We start from the raw sequence: 23,284 nt of genomic DNA, 5'->3' as shown, positions 1-23,284 counted from the left end.
TGATGGGACATCAGCAGTGAAAATCTATGTGTTGTCTGCGTGTTTTTCGTGTGTACTGTCACAGTGTACTACTCCTTTTGTGTGTGTGTGTGTGTGTGCGTGCGTGCGTGCGTGCGTGCGTGAACATGGTAGCAGCTCAAGTGACTGTATCATCTTGAAACCGGGCAAACTGGCACAGCACAGTGGTCATTTGTTATGTTTTGTTATGTTTTCGAGCAAAAATGGACAACTAAAGCCTCTCACCTCACTTGCATTTAGCCTGTTAGAAAAAAACTGCACATTTGTTTGGAGGGAGAAAGTTTGGAGAAATCCTAATCTCTGTAAAAAGACGGTGGCAGCTGCCTATATTTGCAAAGCTGCACATGAACAAAACACAAGACTTCTGGAAGGTGTCCTTTGTTGACGGATGATACTAATGTGGTGAAAGCCAAACACACACCCAACTGTCAAGCATGCTCATTTGGGAACCCGATAAAGACGCCCCGTGATCGGCCACCGACACTTGGCTGAGTTTGGGTCATGCTACAGGACAATTATCCAAAGCAAACAAGCGGATTTACAATAAAATCAATTAAAAAGAAAACAATCAAGGTATTGCACTGGTCCAGTCGGACCAGTCTGGACCAGATTTGGCAGAACCTTAAGATAAGTGTACAAATAAATGCAAACAAGTCTAAATAAACTTAAGCAACATTGTAACAGAGAAGAGGCTTAAATTGCTCTATGATGATAATGATTTATGATGATTTAGAACATGCTTACTTAATGATAATAAATCACGGCATTCCTTTATTTGTTAGTACTTAATTTATCTCAAAAAGTAACTGAATTACAAAGCTTTTCAACACTAGTTCTCTGAATGAGGTTGCAACTGACATATACTGACAGATCAGCTTTGCAGAATGGAGTCGCACATGGAGCTTTTCTTTTCTTTTCATTTCTGCCATAAATTTTCAACTGAATTGAGACACCAGTCCAACGTAGCTGATAGCCAATGTGTCTTTTTTGAAGAAAAAACGATGTCTTTCCCTTTGAGGGTTTCATATTATTGAATGTTATTATTGAATTCAATTGAATCAAATTGAGATGAATTGAATTGAAATGTGATCTGTGGCAATATGCATTATCCTACTGAAAAATGACTTTAACATCACCAAAACTACAGAGTGAACAGAGAGAGCAGCACATCAGCAATCAAACCCCCAGCAGGATTGAAAAATATTCACAAAACTACAGCCCTCAAATTAGAAAATGAGGTTGGAATGAAATGGAAATGCAAATAAAAATGTAAGTACATAAATGAATGCAGTGATTCTCACATTGAACTCTAATTTCTTACAGGCAACATGGGCCCCAGATTTCTTTCTCTCATCAAAACTATGTTTGTATGTCAAACCAGTTATATACAGTACAGTATCACAAACAAAACTGGGACAGTAACAAGATGTCAACAAGATCCCTGAATTAAAAAAACTAAACATTTTGAAGGATTTACATGTTTCTCCGTCTACCGTGACAAAAACAAATCTTTAAACCGTTCAAGGAATATGAAACGTTTGACAAACATTTGAACCCAATTATCTCTGATCAATCAGATGGCAGATACATTTTCTATCAAAAGCTTATACAACCTTATGCACAAGAGATCACTTTGGGAAGACTTTCTTTAGATGGCATGCACTAATGGAAAAGGAAAGGAAAAGGAAAGGAAGCCTTGTGAACCCTGTTTCACCCATGTTTCTGGAGTCATGACTGCGATGGACTTCAACACACTTTAATGTGATCAGAAGAATTAGTTTTGGTCCAACACCAAAGACAAAAATGGCATCAAGATTATGGTAAAAATTATGTCCCAACATTAATTCAGAGAAGAACCATATTTTGAGATTTTGTATTGAGTTATTTTCAAGGTGATAGGTGTAATCCGTTCTCAATAGTTTATTAATTTAAAAGAAAACTAAATATAGACTATCTTGCATATATGAAATATTATAAGCTGCTGCTGCAATTTGCAGGGCTTGGCTTCTTACAAGGCTGACAGTGAACTAGAATGGGGGGGAATCCTAATGGTGACTGGGGAGCTTCAACCACCCGTTGGGCCAATCAGCTCCTTCAACTCAGTAGCGGTGATATGTGTCAGCTAGCTTCAGGCGCCACTCAGAGGAACCAAACACCCTAATAGCCTTTACAGGAACTTAATCAACGTGTAGCTGCTGGGTCAAAGGTCTTAAGCAAATCCCAATGAAATGGGACACAGTCAACTGCTGCTGTTGTAGTAAGACTTGATTATTCCACCCTTCCCGAGGGGAAGCGGGGGAAATATTTCACATTTTACACTTGTAAGAACACAAGTATGTCGACTTGTGTGAGGCCAAACATGCGGGACGTGATGTCATTGAGGAACGAGTGTAAGCAAACAGGGTGGTGTTTTTAAAGCTGTGAGCTAAGATCGCAACGTGTAACCTTCGGTGCATGACATGCAAGCAAATAAACGCCTGCGCTTTTTGGAGCTGTGCACAGTCTGCAGAAATCCCATGCCACGCTCCCAAGAAGCTCTCCACCTCTTCACACACACACATACACACATGCATACCGACATACTTGCTGCAAGTCTTCACACAGCTCATGTAGTCATGTATGCAGCAGATAGTCATTCTACACACATTCTCTCTCTGCCCCTCCTCTCGTACACCCGCTTCCCAAAACTCAAAGCCCATGCAAACACATGCACACACAAACACAAAAACACACAAATACAGACACACATAAACTTTCCCCACAGTGAGGGGTTGAGGGCACACTGGGGGAAGTCAAGCAGCAACGCAGCCCACTTGCCTGTTGCTAGGAAACGCAGGGTAGCCAGCAGAAGCTGAGGTGATATTTTAACCTTCATTTCATTGTCAGTAGGCTTGAAGGCCGAGAAATCCTGCTTCCTTTCCCGATGGGTGATTTTCTTCTTTGTCTTGTTGTCAGCTGCAGAGGGAAAATCAAAAGTCAGGCGCATGATACAACCTGAAACGTATTCTCCATCAGTAAAAGATCAGTCAAGGACACTCCACAGACACTGAAACTAGTCATCCTGGGTCATGGGGTGCCGAAACTTGAGTTAACCAAAGCACACTGTCTTTACTGGCATGGTAGCAGTAGTGTCTTTCTTAGACAAAGAAAGCTATGGAAAGGTACATTGTTACAACATTCTTATCACATTCTTAACATTATATGTATAAAGGGCAACAAATAGTACATAATATCTCTTCAGAGAAGTAAGGAGTAATACATGTCCCATCAACATAAATATTCCCAAAACCCTTCAACAGGTAATAATCCTGATGACCATATAATCAAAGTACCGTATTTTCTGGACTATAAGCCACACCTGTATATAAGCCGCATCAGCTCTATTTAAAAAAAAAAAAAACAATAAAAAAAGATATATATAAGCTGCACCCGTATATAAGCCGCATCCGCTCTATTTAGAAAAACAGATATGCAAGCCGCAGATATTTATGTTGTTAGATTAGATATTTACTACATGTACAGAAGGATTTTGAACTGTAAATGATGTACATGTTTGTACCTAAATAGATCTTTCCTAACAGTGTCTTTTAACACGGCAGCAACTTTGCTGATTAAAACTGGACAGAACCAAGAGAAAATAACTGGTATATATTTATCTATTTATCTGTTTGAAATCTGCTTCTACTTCTATCTGCTAAAGAAGAAGTAGCGTATTCTTCTTTGCATTTATTTTGTCTTAGTTTTTATTCTAATTCCGGTTAGAGCGGTGGAAGAAAAATCCACAGAATAGCCGCACCTTTGTATAAGCCGCATGGTTCAAAACCTATGAAAAAAGTAGCGGCTTATAGTCCAGAAAATACAGTATTCTACAGTTGTGGGGTAGAAAGAGGATGTTTCCTTAAAGCCAGTATATTCAACATATTTATATCAACATATACTGTATAGTTGTCCGCATGTAGTAATATAGCTTTTGCTTGAAAGCATGAGCCCAGAAAAAGTCATCAGTGGAGTTCCGGGAAGCGTTTTAAATGTCTTTCATCAGCATCATTTTCAGATGCAGACAAATGGGTAATTTCCAGTTTAACATTGGAAATGATGTTTAATCATGTGTTAAATGTTTCTCAGCCTCTCAAGTAAAGTAAGTACTGTATATGTTTCATTATCTCACTTTGTTGCTCTGTTTAAGACTTCATCAACTCCTGAGCATAAGCCTGCAGTATTGTTCTGCTTTAGTTCTTAGGTGGACATCTCCTACATAGTGTTACAGTGCTGTGAGCATTTGTACGTGTGTGGTGGTGATCCAGCATGAGCAGTTAGGTCAAAAGGCTTCAGAGTAGCAGGGTTTCTACACGGCTTTTCTTTCTTTTTTTTTGTGACGGCAAAAAACAGACATTTAATTAACGTAACAATGGTTTTATAAGTAAGTAAATGACTAAGTGTTTGGATGAGAGCAACTACAGCCACACAGAAAAAGAAAACCAAAACTACACAGGAAATAAATGCTTATTTCATTAGCCTTACGAGCAATCCCGACAAGATGACAGCTGGTTATAGTTTATATTGTTGTTCTATGGAGGAATTGACCTATTGGTAAGACCAGCCCCTTAAATTCAGATCAGCCAATTGCTGTTGAGTATCAGCTGCACGAAGATCGGGGTCCAGACATCAGTAGCATTGGAAGTTCCTGAACTCTCATCGGTAATATGGAGTGAATACCGTAAAAAAAGCAAAGCAGTGACTGGGTTACTTAAAATACTAATCCCAGGTATCCCAGGAAGAAGGGCAGTCTATTTTATTCCAATACCAAAATCCAAACAAAACCAAGATAAATGTCTGATTTAGATTAAGATGTCCGTCTAATCTCCGGAATATCAATAAGGATGTCTGTACATTTTCAAAGTTTAATCAAAGCAAAGATGCTTTTAACTCTGCCAACTTATGTTAAATAAAGTTATTTAATTGCAACACAACCTTTGCCTCCAATAAGTTAGCTAGCTAGTTCTCATGTCAACTAACATTAGTCGCCACTAGCATTTATATATATATATATATATATATATATATATATATATATATATACACACCTAAATTTACTCCAGATCGTCAAGCAACCGAGCACCAGACGCAAAGTTAGAACTTTAAATCTAGCTTTAGATGGCAAGCAGTATCATATGCTCATAACTAAGAGTTATCTTAAGTTATGTAGTTCTATAGCTTCAGATCAACTACTTGTTCTACAGCTTTAGGTCCGACATTATCTAGCATGGTAGAGCTGAAGTTATTCCTTTACAAATACAATTAAATCAGACGTTTATTGATTTAATCTTACTCTGTGCTGCATGAGGCTTCTTTTGCTTGCGACCACCAAATGACTTCTAGGGGAATTTTATTTACATCGCCTCTGCTTTGATCTGACAAGCAGGCATATTCTGGTATTTCCTATTGTCTTCCTGCCTTTCTCCCCCACTCTATTGATGAAAATGAACAAAATGATCAGAGTATATAACTAAAACGGGTTTAGGTAGAAGCTAGAAAACAGACACTGACATAGAGAGGCTTGAGGACCGGGATTGTAAATAACAGATGGCTGGAGATATTATGATGTCACACAGTTTGTTGTGAACTATGATTGTGAGGCCTTGAGTGCTGCATGTGGTCATCACTATCATGGTCCTGATGGAGCTGGATGTGACCGTATTTGGATATGAGGGTTAAAGCCCTGAGTTTCTCAAGGCCCTTGATGTTTTAGGGCTGTCTTGGACAGCATTACATGGTCCTGGGCGGTTGTGTCTCTGGACTGGTAGACTGGGCTGGTGGTTGGTCTTTTGAAGACAAGGGATTGGAGGTTGGGTTCTAATAACAGGGGAACTACATGACTCAGGTCTATGCAGAGGTATTGGAGAACAGAATCTGACTTATGGCTGAACCTCAGATTCAGGGGCAACAATATGGGTTTGGCCCCGTCCACAGAACACTGGACCAGCTCTACACCCATGCTAGGGTCCACATGTGCTTTGTGGGCTCGGAGAAGGCATATGACGCTGTCCCTTGTGGTGTCTTCTGGGGGTTTCTCTGGTAGGATGGGGTACCGGGTCTATTGTAACAACCTTTTCAGTCCCTGCACAAATGGAGCGAGTTTGGTTTGCATTACTGGTGTTAAGTCAAAGTTGATTCCAGTGAGCTGCTCTTTGTCACAGATTCAGTCCATAACCTTTATTGTCTGGTTTGGCGGCCTTGGGATTATGTCTCTGCTTTTTGTGGATGATGTGGCTTAGGGCTGTTTGATTTTGCCCAAAAATAAAATCTCAATTCTTTTCTCTCAAAATCCGATTTTCGATTTACGATTACGATTATTTTGTGAATTGACAAAAGGCAAAGAAATGATTTCAAATATGCTGTTTTTTTATTGAACATTTGCCCCATTGGGCTTTAAGTGCAAACTTTGCTCTTATTAAACCAAAAATGAATGAATAAAGTGCAAAACTCTGTAAAATAAGTTGAAAAAAAGTTTTAAAAAATATAATAAAATATAAAGTTTTATCTCTGAAAAAAAAAATCAGCAAATCAGCACTTGCAAACATACAGTAAGTTATATTTCCAATTAAATAAAACAAGATATTTTCTAATTAAACTAAACTGGGTCTTTGCATGCTAAATAATAATGCAGCCCATGAAGGAGGTAGAGGTGTGTAATGTCAGTCATTACATTTGCTATTCACATTTGCAAGTTTTTTGCAAGGAACACGAGCCGGTCTACCGCATCTGGCTTGAGGGATGCCCGGTGGCATGTTACAACGCCCCCTCCTACACTAAAGAGCCTCTCCGATGGGGCACTTGTCGCAGGTATTGAGAGGTATTTCCATCAATCATTAATATGGTATCAATCATTAATATGTGTGCAGACAAGGTAAAAAAAAAAAAAAAAAAAAAGTGAAAAATCGATTTTACGATTTTCACGTTTTAACATCGTTCTAATTACATAATCGCGATTACGATTTAAAATCGATTAATCGAACAGCCCTAATGTGGCTGTAGGGGTGAAAGTCATTACCTCCAAATCTGAGACCACGGTTCTCTTGACAGTAAAGGGTGGAATACCCTGTTCAGGTTTGGGATGAGTTTAAGTATCACAGGGTATTGTTCAAGAGTGAGGGGAAACTGTAATTGTAGACCAACGGGTGGATTGGGGCGGTGACTAGTGTTATGTAGACATCTTGCTGGTCTGTGGTGGCCAGGAGGCAGTTGAGCCAAAGGCAACACTCTCATATGAATGAGACTGCATTTACAATCTGCTGTTCATCTTCCCAGGGAGGGGTTCAGGCATGTGAAACTACGAGGTAGAGGCTCCGAGGGAGACCCAGGATGCACTACAGGGATTATATCTCTCAGCTAAAGCAGGAAAACCTCAGTATTCCCCATAGGAGCAAGAGGAGGTGGCTGGAGAATACGGGGGTTTGTGCATCTTTACTTACACTATTGCCCCCCTGTGACCTGAGGATTCACATTTTCTTATTTTCAGAAAAATGTCAAAACTGCACTGATCAGTTGGTGTGAATTTATCTAATGACACCACCATGACCACAAACCATCAGAACCTTAGCATTTAAACCCTTAATTCACTTTATACAGTAACTGAATACACATCCTCCATATCCAATAAATTGCAATAAGTTTGCCTTTATAAATGACTTATTTTACATTACATTAATTCACGTGATTCATTGCTAGATTCAAAGGATTGTGAGATTTCAGAGTAACCTACTGTACAAGTCAGTCTCGTCCAGGATCTCTGACTTGATGATTTCTTCAATGACATCCTCCAGGGTGACAATTCCCAGAACCTCGTAGAAAGGGTCTCCCTCCCCTTCATTGTTCACTCTTTGAACTATGGCCAAGTGGGACTTTCCTAGCAAAATATTGACACACAGGTTATAATGTTAGTGTCATATAACAATAGAATTAAATATAGTTTACAGGTTAGTTCACGGGTTACTGTGGTACAAACGGTGAGGACACACATGGCCACTTGTATCACTTACATATATATGCTGTATATATATATATATATATATATATATATATATATATATATATATATATATATATATATATATATATATATTGTATGTAGTTTCTGTTTGTCATCATTCTTAAGTAGGTTGAAACCTTACAGGAGCCTAAAACATAAGAAGGGCAGTGGACAAAATTAAGAAATAACCATTTTTAATGTCAGCTAAATGACCAAGGCGCCGGACATGCTAATTAAGTTGCAAACTGTTAAATTTGCCCAGAAAGAGTCAAACACCGACAGCGCAGACAGACAGTCCTACATTTTTATCCTATCAGCCCCTTTTGCCCTCCTTGCCTCCATGTCTGTGTTCCCAGGACCCTCCTGTGTGCTGCCATCTGAAAAAAGGAAACAAACTGCTGTGTATGCAGAGAAGACTGTCAGGCAAAACACTAAACAAATTCTTTGCCTTTTCTCAGCTTGTGATCATTTAAAAGGAATTTTCCAGAGGCCCGGGCTAATATTAGCCCCTGCAAAATGAAGTTTCCATTCTGCCCTGGTGATATTCTCACCAAGCAAAGGAGCAGACTGGGCAAACCTCCACCGTGTGATCAGATTGTCTCAGAATGGGCCATTTGCATGCAGATATACCTGGATGTTAAAAAAAATGGAGAATGCCAGTGTGCATGCACATGTGTCAGGGGTGTGTGCTTGTAAATGTGTATTGGATTTGATTGTATTGAACACAGGTACATGACTGTACATGCTGTTTCAGCTACTCTGTTGGTTGCTTTGTTGCAGGCAAGCACAGAATGAAAGGGCTTCTGGCTGATCACTGGCAGTGTTTTATTGCACTGCAGCCCACTGCTTCTTCATAACACTACAACAGCACAGAGATGTGAAGCAGACCGGGCCTGAGAGCCTGAATGTGAGAGTGCAGAGTTGATGCTTTTGAGAAATGTGTTCAGGTTACTGCAAATAGTCTGCCTCCTCACAAGTGTGTTAATAATATAAACACAGACATCACCTAAGCAAAGATTTTAGTGCCTTTTCTAAATTCAACCTCTCTAGAAAAATGTGATAATGAATATTTTTCTTCCAATGAATTAAATGTAGCTTTGGAAAACACAAATGCAACCATATGGGTTGAAGAAAGGAGGAAATAGAAATCCCTGAGCACGCAATTACTCTAGAAACTGCCCCGGGAAGGAGAAATAGTCACACGTACAGTAGAGTGAAACAGATCAATGTACTTCCACCCGTCATGACATCCACTCCACTCGGGCCAGGACCAGGGCTGGGCAGTATTTGTGATATTACATGTATTTAAAATACATAACATTTGAATTTGAGAAATATTTTGTATCAATATATTCCAGTTAGGGCTGGGCGATATATCGAGATTTTAATATATATCGATATATTTTCAAACGCGATATGGTACGAGACAATATCGTTTATATCGATTTAAAAAACTTTTTTTTTTAATTTTGATATAGCTTATTTGGTGACAATTTGACTTGAATGTTTTATTTGAGATTTGCACAAATGTTTTGTTATTTGCACAACTGTCAACCTCAGTGGAAAAGTCTGCCTGTTACTGTCTACATTGTATTAATTGCACAATGTATTTTAATTTAATTGTTATGCAGGAAAGGGATATTTGTTTTATTTTATTCAAGAAGCATTTTTATTCTCTATATGCAGGCAGTTTATTTTTATTTCATTTGTTTTATACATTTTGATATTGTGCAGACCTCTGTTAATAAAGGTACCTGTGTGACATTTGGCACAAGGCTTTGTATTAAAGCTGACTGTTTTTTTAAGGGTTTGCCCCAGAAAAAAATGAAGCTAACAGAGATGCTATGCTATAAGGCTTTGGGGGAAACCCCAATTATGGCACAGAAAAAATATCGAGATATATATCGAGTATCGCCATTCAGCTAGAAAATATCGAGATATGACTTTTGGTCCATATCGCCCAGCCCTAATTCCAGTCGTTGGAAATCTGTAGTTATAAGAAAAAAAACCTTTCATGTTTATTTGCTGACATTGTAAAAGGAAGGATGCAGCCTCTGAACTGGTGCTCAAACTTCCCAAACAGCTCACATGAAAATCGTTCCAGCAGAGGTAAGTAATGACAATGTCAGTTTTTCATTGTTTTAAGAAACAGCTGCAGCAGTTTTAGACGTTTCACCACAGTCTTTGAGTTTTATAGAAGTTCACGTTATTTTTATTTATCCTAAAGAGAAGGGTGTCAACTTAAAGTATCAGTATTTTGCTGATACTTTCAGCCTAACGTCAGCCATGTGTTTCAGTCTTTTCTTTAACAACATCAGTGCATTGTGCCATGAAACGGTTTGCTACGTTAAAAGAAGAAATATGTTCTGCTATTGTAAGAGGGTGTAGTGTGCATTTAAGACGCTAGTGTCTCAACCTATACACCTGGCTTTGGTTGGTAGTAGTTAACCACTGCTCTCCATGTGAGTCTGGACCCTGTTCTTCAGGAAAACGTCTGGGTACAGCAGGTCTCCAGTCCACTGCAGAACCACACAATACACACTCACACCTAATGGCATGTTACACACGTGGTGTTGATGGTCACTGAAATAACTTTAAATTAACAGAAGTAATAATACATCACTGAAAATTGACTAATGAAAATTAGACATTTTTTTAAACAATTCGAGCAGATCATTAAAAAAAAAAAAAAAAATCAAACCAATGAAACTGGCCCAGATAAAATTATTTCACCCTCAACTTAAAGGGGATCTATTATGGCATATAATACCTATTTTAAACAGGCCTTGAATGTCTTAAAAACAACAGCTTTTGATTTTTCTTTTCTAAATAAATTAGAAATTCAGCCTCTGAGCCATGTCTTTATCTTCCCATTCTCTAACCTCATTATCTATGTGGGATTCTGAGTGGGCGGGGCTATGATAATGAGGCTCTGTGCTGATTGGCTGCCTGAATGACGCGATACACCGCTACGGAAAAATGGCGGAAGCTCCGGCCGGCGGAGTTAGTTGTGGGCGTGGTTTCATGCATCGAAACGAAAGGGATCAGAATCTGAACGGCTCGTAGATCCACATCACACTTGACAGCTCACTCGGGCGGCTGTACAGACACTGCAGAATTTGGTTGCTTTCCTCCTTCTCTGAGTTGGCAGGCTGAGGGGAGACCACTTTATATATGTTAAAGAAAGAGAAAACGTGTTTTTCGTAATAGGTCCCCTTTAAAATTTTGTTGCACCATTTTTTTCAAGCAATCACTGCAATCAAGTGATTTCTGTAACTCTCAATGAGTCTTCTGCACCTGTCGGCAGGTATGTTGGCCCACGCATGAGCAGGCTGCTCCAGCTGTCTGAGGTTTGTAGGGTTTCTTCTCCAGGCTGCATGTTTCGGCTCTTTCTACAGCTGTTCAACTGGTTTGTGGATGAAGTCTCATCGAAGAACACTTCAGAATAGTCCAATGTTTTGTTTTTGGGTGCTTTTAATTTAGTGTTTGGGTCATTATCTTGTCGGAGGACCAATGACCTGCAAATGAGAACAAGCTATCTAAAACTGGGGAGCACATTTCCCTCCAGAATGTCTCAATAGTATTCAAATTTCCTCGTACCCTTCATAGATTAAAGACATCTAGCAAAGCAGCCCCAGAACTTAACTGATCCTCATCCATGTCTTACAGCAGCTAGAGTGTAATTTTGAACGCTTCATTTATGAATCAATGAACATAACGCTGATGTGACTTGCCAAATAGCCCCAGCCGTGTCTCATTTGTCCAAATGATAAACTCCTGAAGCCTTGTGGCTTGTTAATATGCATTTTGACTAATTGCTTTTTTATAATTTGCTGTCAACAGTGGAGTCCTGCTCAGTTGTTCACTTTGGCTCAAATAGCAATGAATGGTGTAATCTAACTCTGACATAACTTCACCTTGGAGTTCACCTTGAATCTCTTTACAAGTTATTCTGTACTGTTTGGTTATCATTCATATTATGTTCCTCTTCAATTTTTCAAATATGTTTCTCTTGCAGCCATGTCCAGGGAGGTTGAATACAATCCTGTAGACCCTGAACCTCTGCAGTCGCAGGAACATACAGTAGCACTGTATGGAGATGGTTTTGTAGTCTTTACCTTTAGAATTTTCTTTCTGATCTCCTGAGACAACTGTATCCTTTGATTTCTCTGGTCCTTGTTCAGTGTGGTGAACACCAGGATACCAAAGAGCAGAGTAAAGACTTTGACGCCTTAAATAGTTAGACTGAGTGACTGAGGACTAAAGATACAAGTAATGTTAAATACAAGATATACTGTCATTTAACATATGATCAAACTATTTACAATCTTGCCTAGGGGCACCAACTAAGCCAGTTTCATTAGTTGGCTTAAGTTTGTAATGATTCTGTTGAACCACAATTCAGAAGCAATATCTGATTTCCATTAGTCAATGTTCAGTGAATTGTTATTATTATTTTTGATATTTCAGTGACCATTGAGGGTTATTCTTTCTTTAATGGAAGGGTACCGACAGATGTGTCCATGTGCAATGGGGTGAAAACTCAACGTGTTCAAACAAAAAACTGCATGAAATCAGTTGATTTCAACATTTAAATAATTGCGTTGAGGATAAATCATATTCATTGGATTGATTGTAAAAGGTTTTATGTTCTCTAAAACAATTTGACATTGTTTAAAACATGCCATGGTAGGTATAGTAGAAAGGAGCTGGAGTAATCAATGAAGGAAATGACTGGCTGTTTTTTTAAAGGCTCAACAACACACTACATATATCACAAGCAAATTAGCTGAATTTAGTAAAATGAAATATACAACAAGTTTTTCTTGAAAGTGAATAAAAAGACCTCTTGAAAAAAAGACTAATCTCATCCGTCACAGAAAAAATCCCAAAACAGCGAAACAGAGCTATGCCTTCTGTTTTCAGTCCTTGTGCTAAGCTCTGCTAACAGTCATGTTTATCTTAAACACATGTACTTTAAGAAATTGTAAATGCTTTGATATGGATTTAAAAAAAATAGGTAGTAGTCCAGGATGGATCACCAGTATCACTCCCAAAATTGTAAGAGAGGCCAATAAATAAACGTTTAGATCTTTACAATAGGAATGGGCGATATTTTACCGTTCACGATATACCGTCAAAAAAATTCCTCACGATAAAAATTTGTCATATAGCGGTAAAAACGATAAATTCTTTTTGATTAAAGGAAGGAAGGAAGGAAGGAAGGAAGGAAGGAAGGAAGGAAGGAAGGAAGGAAGGAAGGAAGGAAGGAAGGAAGGAAGGAAGGAAGGAAGGAAGGAAGGAAGGAAGGAAGGAAGGAAGGAAGGAAGGAAGGAAATGAGCCTGAAAGAAAAAAAGAAAGAAAGAAAGAAAGAAAGAAAGAAAGAAAGAAAGAAAGAAAGAAAGAAAGAAAGAAAGAAAGAAAGAAAGAAAGAAAGAAAGAAAGAAAGAAAGAAAGAAATAACGTTTTTGTATTGGTATTTTTTTTATCGTTATCGGGATAAATGCCAGAAATTATCGTGATACATTTTTTAGTCCATACCGCCCATCCCTACTTTACAAGTAACATCATGATGAAATGTTCTCACATGACTGCTGATACTGGTTTTAGTTGTACTGGTCAGTTGACATACAGCATGTGAGGCAGACTGGTAAGTTGAATGCTGAAAATATTCCTAGAGGTATAATACCATGGCATACATCAGCATTTCCTGTATACTTCATACTACTCACTACATTTTGGCTTAATCAATACACACAAGGATTGAGGTAAGCAGTTTCAAAATCAGCCTTAATCTTTCCAGGCAAGAACAGGATGTGGATCACTATTTGTGTTTACCACCATCAAAGGTTCGTCAATCAGTTATAATGAGCATAATAACGTGAAAACATTGATAAATCTCTGTGCTAAAGGCCAAGTCCAGAAACCACTGACGAGTGTTTGTAACAGTCAACACCAGAAGCTGTCAAGCCAATGTGATCAATATAGCCACATGGTCTCAGACATACCTTGAAAAGCCATTTTATTTCAACACAGCCTGCCGCTGCATCCAAAAATGGTACCTGCAGTGCATTTATATAGTACTTTTCTAGTCTTGTTGACCATTCAAAGTACTTTACACAAGAAGCTATTCACTCATCTATACAGCACTCCTTTGCTTTACAGAGATCGGCGCAAAATAGTCCCTCTATTGAGTCTGGGACAAACTTTTCCTATTATACACACAGTCACTCAACAATGATGGCTGTACCATAGCCAATGTGGGGTTCAGTGTCTTGCCCAACAATAGTTCAACATATGGACGAGTTATCAATTACAAAGCACCTACGAGGACTAGGGATGGGAATTGTTAAGAATTAACCAATTCCAGTTCCTTATTGATTCTCTTATCAATTCTCATTCAGTTATATACAGTAGGAATATAGTACAAATTACTTTGGTTCCATTAACACTCTAATTTCAGGTATGCTCCAATATTTTGCACTCAACTTCAACTAAATCAAAGCTGGCTCAAGCTGAATAACAGGAACATTTTCAATTGAACATTGTGATATTAATTAATTAATTAATACAATTGCAATGATCAACTTTTGGACTTTAACAGTTTTTATGCAGAAAATGTTTCCGAGTGTTGGAGGTATTTCCCCCCTTTGATGTGATCAAAGCTCTGAACCTGTTGCAAAAACAGCTGGGATTGGTTTGTACACCGTCAGGAGTTTATATCACGCATTACATTTCTTTCTTATATGATTGTTTGGCAGTCGGCTCAGCCAGTCGCTGGCAGTTATCACTTCCTTATCTGTAATCGTCAAGCTACTGCTCTTCACAAAGCAACTCTCCGTCTGTACGAACCCAGGGCCGGGTAAACGGGATGGTCATTTTTGATTTCACCATCGAGTCAATATATCAAACCGTGTATCCCGCTGTAAAGCTCTGAGGGCAGATCTGCAGGTATTTCGATGGGGTTTGGTTGAAGGAGTTGTAAACGGAATCGTTAGGCAGACGGGTTAACGATCCCACGGAATCGGGAATCAGTTCTCTTTGAGAACCAGTTCTCGATTCCCATCCCTATAAGGACCTACGAGGACCTACAAGGCAAAGACTAAAAACATCAACTTAAAGGTTTGCACGTTGAAACACCAAAGATATCTTTCTCATTTTGAAACAGATAGACAAAAAGACAGTGGTCACCTGTTGTGTGTTCAACAGGAGTCCACATTTCAACTTGCTTTCAGGAAAAATGAACATGGGCTCCCACATACCAAAGATGATTAGGATAATTCAGGCTATTATGTGTGTAAGGATGCATCACTGACCTCTGTGTAGGTAAAGTTACCAATGATTTTATAGAAGTGAAAGGTCTACGTTGTTTGTGTTTGACAGATCCATGGGATGTGCAGACAGAAAAAACATATCAAATTAAACAAGTTCATGTTTCATATAATTAGTCTTACTTTATATGTCATTTACACACAAACTACTTGGCCACTAATGACCCCAAAAAAGTAGTTTTTCAGTTATAGTTTGAATCTATCAAGAACACATTCAATGAAGCTGACACCTCAAATAAGAGGATTTTAAGATTGACCAGAGCTGATCAACAGCTGTGCTAGTGTCTGATCACGCCGCTGGAGCTGACCACTCACGACAGGAAGGGTATTGTTTCCTTAGTCTATGTTTTACAGAGGAGACAAAGATGAAGAAGCAAACAACACTCAATTAGCTATTTCTTGATGGCGTTAATATTTCACTCCATGATGGATTTTCTGAGCACAAACTCAGAAAATCCCATAATCCCTGCATGTATCAAATAGTAATACCTTTTTTTCTTTTATGGAAACCATTCCATTAAGAATTTATTTAAGGATTATCCATTTGATCAGACATTGATACCGTTATTGTCACTTCTATTGTCCCATTGTCACTCGTGTACAGTATGTGTGATAGAAGACGGGTTGCATTGACCCATCAGACAAAACTGTGTGGATTTTCATTCGTTACTGGTGTGGGTGTACGTGATGTGCGGAGAACTTTGAATGGTCCACAAGACTGGAACAACATGTTGGTGTGTATGAATACAATCCATGCACCATGTTATTGTTTAATGCATTATAATTCAAATGTCTAGGAGCAGAGTTGTATGATTTAACAATTGAGATATGATTAAACTGTAGATTAGCAAAGAGGATGAGCGCGTTTAAGTGTTGATGAGCTCGCCAGTGGAAACTGATGACTTGGCCACACCCAAGTATTTTTTGTATCTTTCTGTTACATTTATGTTGTTTTTTTCTGTCTAGAAAAACACAATAATTGCCTAGAAAATTGTTCAGTTAGGCAATTATTTTTAATTGGCTTTGTATTATTTGGACTCATTTGGAATGGGTTGAATTGTATTCTTGAGTGCCTTGTGATAACATTTGTCGTAATTTGGAGCTATAAAATTAAAGCTGAATTAAATTGAGTTGAATTATCAGCCTTAAAACAGCATCATTCACTTGAAGTGAGATCTTGGACTTCATGTTGGTAGCTCCAGTCATACGGCTGTGAAAAGCTAGCTCAATACCTGATATCAACTTCAGACCTTTCATCTGCTTCATTATCTTGAACTAATGAGGAAACAGACCAGATCTGGACAATTAACTTCTTTTCAATCAATTGCGTTCCTTTTATCCCCTGGAAATTGTGTTCTTTGCTTAAAATATCTATGAATCCCAAATCATAAATGCTACATTTCTGTGAAATCTGAAAATCAAAGCTGTCTGACCCTTTCATCACACGTTATATCAATTTCCACACTAAACCTTAAATGTGTCTAAAATCGCCAGTATTTCCTAACCAACCAGAAATGGTTTTGGATATTTCATAGAAATGTCCTAAACTCATAGGACTTGTTCGTGACTATGAAATCAACACACATGAAACAATTATAGAAAACAAATGTAATCTAGTCAAAAACATCTCTAAACAAACAAAACTGTGCAGTTTATCATATGCAAGAAGACTATGACCGTGTGCCTTTGGTGTGAAAGACTGGTTTATCACAGAATGAACGCGCACAAGACAAAACAAAAGGATGAATTTGAGTTGAATTTGAATACTTGTCTTACAATTATGAGTATGCACACAAATGTCATCGCACTGGTTGGTTGGTTAAAAAGCTCAACTATCCCATCGGGATGTTTATCGAGAATCCTTTCAACACATTTGTACGGAAGGGATCATTATTAGCGATGGCACTGTTGCCATCGATTGAACAGAGGAATCGTTGGACATTAGCTTCAAATAAGAATAACATACACATACTCCAACTGAATGAGAAGCTTCCAGCGAATGGCATGTTTATGCAATGTTTAATCGTGTTTATTCTAGAGTCGGTCCCACGGGCAGAAATGTAAAGGGACAGAAATTTCACAAATTCCATGGAAAAGAGGGCTAAGGAAAATCTGACTCCCAACGTTTCCTTCATGCTACCCTGCACGCTGACGCTCACTGGGCTACATACTTAATTAGGTTATGTTTAACCTCCAGCCGAAATTTCAGGAAAGAGAACGATCGCTGCTTGCCTTTATTTTGCGCGTTGTGTGTTTGGTAGCACCACCTGCAGATCAAATCTGGTTCAAGCAAATACTCACGGCAGTAATGCTGAATTACAACGATACAGCATAGCCCAAAATAGGTTTCCTTTATCTTTTCTTTTTTATTTGAATAAAGCAACGGGTTAAGAACATTGCAGTGAATCTTTAAATTGAGTTGCTAAATCCTGATAACTCACTTTGTGCGTGGCGCCTTAATGTGAACAAACCAACAGCAAATAAATAAATGAATGGAACCAAATACAATCAAAAACAGTCTGCTTCCTAACATAAAATATATAGACATGTGCTGAAGCCAATCGAATCTTTCACTTCTCAAGATATTTTTGAAGTTGTGAAGTCGTGACTGACCCTGCATGGCACTGTGAAAACAAATAGAATATTATAAAAAATGTGTATATGTTAAAATATTGTACAGTATAAACCAATTCCAGTTTAATCTCTTCCATTCATATTTATTTTTACCATACCCCTCTCCTTTAGAGGCAACACCACTATTGTTTTAGCGGACACAGATACCCAAGAGTTCACTCATAAAAAGATCAGTTTTGCACATTCCTGTCTGTATCTATGATGGCTGTGCAGAGGGAAGTGTCAGCTTATTTACTTTACCATGAGTTGATCCATCCATCCCAATTTAACCCCCAAATCAATCTGTAGTGATCATACAGTAAAACGTGCAAAATAAATAAAGTTCTCTACAATCCTGCTGCTTTTTCAGGTAACTTACATGAGGTGCATTAAAACGCTACAATCCGCTCAAGTTTGACCACAAGCGTAACTGCTTTTATGCCACAACATTGTTGCCAGTATTGCACCCATGTGAACTTTATTTATTTTACAGTCTCAAGTCTATTCCTGCCACTGTGTTGGATAAACCCAGTCTCACGCAGCAGCACCACTCCAAATCGCCTTGTCTTGCTGTCCCACTAAATGGGTGCATACTTTCCACTTTCCCACAAAGACAAAATTCCAAATCAGCGACAGAAGAAAAAATACAGCTTCTGTCTTCCATAAATGTATTATAAGAAAAAGACGGCCTGTGTATTTATCGCTCCTTAGCCGTTGTTAAGGCTCTGGATTTTGTGATGAGAGCCGGATGTAGACAGCAGAGCCTGATCCTCAGGAACCTCTGGATCCTCAGGAACCTCTGCAGCCTAGAACATGCCAGCAGCCTTCAGGAAAGTGCGTCACCTAGGGTCCTATAACCCACCACTGCTGCCTGATCTGCAGTTGTCTAGCTGAGCTGAGGCTGAATGCATGCTGGGTAGTCCAGCACACAGCACACAACAGGTCCTGGGATCAGCTCACTTTCAGTTTCATCCTTTAAGGTATTGTGTTAAGAACAAATATTTTCTCTTTAAAGGGGACCTATTATGGCATCTAATACCTATTTTAAACAGGCCTTGAATGTCTTAAAAACAAGCTTTTGATTGTTTTTGCTAAATAAATTAGAAATTCAGCCTCTGAGCCATGTCTTTAGCATCCCATTCTCTAACCTCATTATCTATGCGGGATTCTGAGTGCTTCCCGTAGGCCCACCACCCGCAGGAAGGACCGTGATGAGCTGGTGCCATGTGGGCTGGGTAGCAGTCGTGGCGGGGTGCCTCGACGACCCAATCCCTGGACCAAAACCCTCACAGTGGGGACATGGAATGTCACCTCGCTGGGGGGGAAGGAGCCGGAGCTTGTGCGTGAGGTTGAGAGATACCGGCTAGAGATAGTCGGGCTCACCTCCACACATAGCTTGGGCTCTGGAACCCAGCTCCTTGAAAGGGGCTGGACCCTCCACTACTCTGAAGTTGCCCAGGGTGAGAGGCGACGGGCTGGTGTGGGCTTGGTTATAGCCCCTCAGCTCAGTCGCCATGTGTTGGAGTTCACCCCGGTGAACGAGAGGGTCGCTTCCCTGCGCCTTTGGGTCGGGAAACGGTCTCTCACTGTTGTTTGTGCCTACGGGCCGAACAGCAGTGCGGAGTACCCGGCCTTCTTGGAGTCCCTGGGAGGAGTACTGGATAGTGCTCCAACTGGAGATTCCATTGTTCTACTGGGGGACCTCAACGCTCAGGTGGGCAATGACAGTGATACCTGGAGAGGCGTGATTGGGAGGAACGGCCTCCCCGATCTGAACCCGAGCGATGTTTTGTTGTTGGACTTCTGTGCTAGTCACGGTTTGTCCACAACGGAAACCATGTTCAAACATAAGGGTGTCCATCAGTGTACGTGGCACCGGGACACCCTAGGCCGGAGGTCAATGATCGACTTTGTTGTCGTTTCATCTGGCCTTCGGCCGCATGTCTTGGACACTCGGGTGAAGAGAGGGGCTGAGCTGTCAACTGATCACCACCTGGTGGTGAGTTGGATGCGCTGGCAGAGGAGGAAGTTGGACCGACCGGGCAGACCCAAACGGATTGTGAGGGTCTGTTGGGAACGTCTGGCTGTCAGGGACAGCCTCCAGGAAATTCTGGCGGACCGTTCGGCGCCTCAGAAGGGGGAAGCAGTACTCTGCTGGCACCGTTTACGGTGCGGGTGGGAGCTGTTGACCTCGACTGGGGACATCGTCCATCGACGGTGGAAGGAATACTTCGAGGATCTCCTCAACCCGACGGACATGCCTTCCACTGAGGAAGCAGAGAGTGGGGACTCTGGGGGAGACATCCATCACCCAAGCCAATGTCACTGAGGTAGTTCGTAAGCTCCTCGGTGGCAGGGCACCGGGGGTGGATGAGATTCGCCCTGAGTACCTCAAGTCTCTGGATGTCGTAGGGCTGTCTTGGTTGACACGCCTCTGCGACATCGCATGGAGGAAGGGGACAGTACCGCTGGAGTGGTGGTGGTCCCTCTTTTTAAAAAGGGGGACCAGAGAGTGTGTTCCAACTACAGGGGGATCACACTTCTCAGCCTCCCCGGGAAAGTCTACGCCAGGGTACTGGAGAGGAGAATACGGCCGATAGTTGAACCTCGGATTCAGGAGGAACAATGCGGTTTTCGTCCTTGTCGTGGAACACTGGACCAGCTCTATACCCTCCGCAGGGTGCTCGAGGGTTCATGGGAATTTGCCCAACCAGTCCACATGTGTTTTGTGGATCTGGAGAAGGCATTTGACCGTGTCCCTCGTGCCATTCTGTGGGGGGCGCTCAGTGAGTATGGAGTCCGAAAGGGAGCAGAATCTGAACGGCTCGTAGAAGCCACATCACACTGGATGGCTCATCCGGGCGGCTGTACAGACACTGCAGAATTTGGTTGCTTTCCTCCTTCTCTGAGTTGACAGGCTGAGGGGAGACCACTTTATATATGTTAAAGCAAGAAAAAACGTTTTTTTCATAATAGGTCCCCTTTAAATTGCTCATACGTAATACATTATGACTTCAGTAGCTGCCTCATTAACCCTTCAGATACAAAGACGATTACTTTGTTTCCCGCCATGACACAGCAGCAGAGACGCAGAAGCAGGAAGTGCTTAATCTCACTGAGGAGACTATTTAGTCTTTCAGCTGATTAAAGCACTGGGAACGTAAAAATAAGATGCACATTAAATATAAAGATAAACTCTGTAGGAGTCCAGCAGGAATTTAATACTTTTTTTTTTTTTACATTTCTGCTGTAACTTCACCAAAAATATCACTGGGTTTACAGCCAAGACCTCTACGCAAAGAAGAAAACTGAAATAAACAAATTTTCCCACGATATCACACTAACTCATTCAGTCATTAAGGAACATGCTGAGCTTTTAAATCTTGTAACAGGAAAAGCATATGAAGTCACATTTTCAGTATGTGGCATGACCAACTTGTGCAGCAGCACTTCCAACTAGAGGCTTCCAGGAGCTGTTAGTCAGTCCTACCCGGAAGCTTGAAAGGATTTGAACCCATTCCTCCGTACAACACAACTCCAGCTCTGCACTCGAGTGGATTTCCTCATATGGCATATTTATTTCAGATCCTTTCATAATCTTGGATTAAAGAAGAGCCCTTGACTTGGCCATTTCAACATATAGACGTCAGTCCTTATGTTACTAGAAGCATTGAGGTTCATAATGTTTTTTGTGTTTCTTTTCTGTCCTGGTGTTTTGCTTTAAATTAGGTTTGTGCATCAGTGATGACAATGTGTACCACTACTACTACTACCCGGTTGCATAAAAACAGACCCAAGCTGTCATAGTACAAGTACCATGTGATCTGCAAACTGAAAACTGCAGTGTTGTTCCTAACATTTGAGGGTCTATTTGAAGGCCTGGCAATCACAGCACTCTTGTTCTCCTGACAGTAACATTAGGGAGTTTTTCAGACGCTCCAGTGTTCCTTTGTGGCCTTGATCATTACATGACTTGCTCTTGGAGTCATTTTGCTGATTCAACTCTCCTGGGGAGGATAACGTTTTATTGCTGCCATTCCTGACCTCGCATCACTTCTGCTGGTGCCCGATGGCTTCCGAAGTTACTTTGTCATGAAGGTTTGTGGTCGTGCACAAAGCCATAACCCTGGATGGAAAAGTATGTGATGTGAAATTTGTTTTTATGTTTTCCAAGTTTGGATAAGGAATAAGAGGAAAAATAGTACTGAAAAACATTTGCATGTCCAAATTATTCTCATTATTCTAATTTTTTAAATGACAATGTATCAGAATTTCAAAAAAAAAAAAAGGAATACTTTTCACAAAGATTATATTTAAAAGATAAAGGCAACCAGCAGTAAATTACTTGTTTTTTGAAAGAAAAACATATATGACTAAAACACTGGTGTAAGCCCGCGTAAGTGTCATTGTAAAGCCATTGGAAAGCTCTCCCGATTCTTGGGGGGGAAACTAGAACGTGACATATGCCACGAAAGATGATGGGAGGCCTTCTGCTTGAATGGGGACTATATCCTCAGTAAGGTACAAGGCTCTGAAAGAGAACCGGGGCATGGGAACACTTGATAGCATAAAATAAATAAATAATTGTGTAAAAAAAAAAACACACAATGAAAAATTATATTTTTTGGAAAATACTTAACTGATGATATCTTTAAAGTAAAATCTTTTAATGAGTTTATTATATCCCAAGATCTGAACTACCCTAATTAAGAGGCATCCATCTATCCACCCATGCATCGATCCATCCATTGATCCATCCATTGATCCATCCATTGATCCATCCATCCATCCATCCATCCATCCATCCATCCATCCATCTCCCAAAGCCAAGCCTGAGAATCTCTATTCAGGCCTTCAGAGACTAAGTCCTGCTCTTTTCCACCATTCCCAGCTTATTTATGGAATGCAGCTTTGTCATATTTTTCCATAGCGCAATTTCCCCCTATAAATAGGCCCATAAGGCACAGGGAGTGTAAAAGGTCGGTATCTGTTGTGAACACTCGTCACTGCCCCCCTTCTTTTCTTGCTTTCCCCCTATTTTTCCAAATATTTGAGCAGTGACAAATATAGTGCAATGCTAGAATGATGGGAACCTATTGGATGATCTGTTTCCTGAGCCTACCTCTGGTTTGAAAAAAAAAGTTATTCTGACCCATTTTTCCACTACCAAAAATAAAAACTTCACCCTGATGCTGGTTACATGCAATCTATTTACAGCATCTTGGTTTTCATAAACGCTGAGACTAAGTGCACCATGTGGCAAAATAATATGTCTGTGTCTTGACCTGTAGT

General features: G+C 40.0%; 1 protein-coding gene across 3 annotated transcripts in view; it reads right to left on the bottom strand.

Moving 5' to 3' along the window:
* The window catches only part of cnnm2b (cyclin and CBS domain divalent metal cation transport mediator 2b), a 71,073-nt gene that overhangs the window by 19,844 nt on the left and 27,945 nt on the right, over positions 1-23,284 (bottom strand). For all 3 annotated transcript variants that reach the window (XM_061722815.1, XM_061722816.1, XM_061722817.1), the window contains exons 3-4: positions 7,781-7,924; positions 2,836-2,973 (exon numbers count right to left, since the gene is read on the bottom strand). In XM_061722815.1, the coding sequence (XP_061578799.1) occupies positions 2,836-2,973; positions 7,781-7,924 (282 nt within the window). The remainder of the gene's footprint in view (positions 1-2,835; positions 2,974-7,780; positions 7,925-23,284) is intronic.

This window comes from Cololabis saira, chromosome 1 (assembly GCF_033807715.1).
Source record: "Cololabis saira isolate AMF1-May2022 chromosome 1, fColSai1.1, whole genome shotgun sequence".
NCBI lineage: Eukaryota > Metazoa > Chordata > Actinopteri > Beloniformes > Belonidae > Cololabis > Cololabis saira.
The sequence above is the reverse complement of the archived record's forward strand: the minus strand, read 5'-3'. Positions and strand labels throughout refer to the sequence as shown.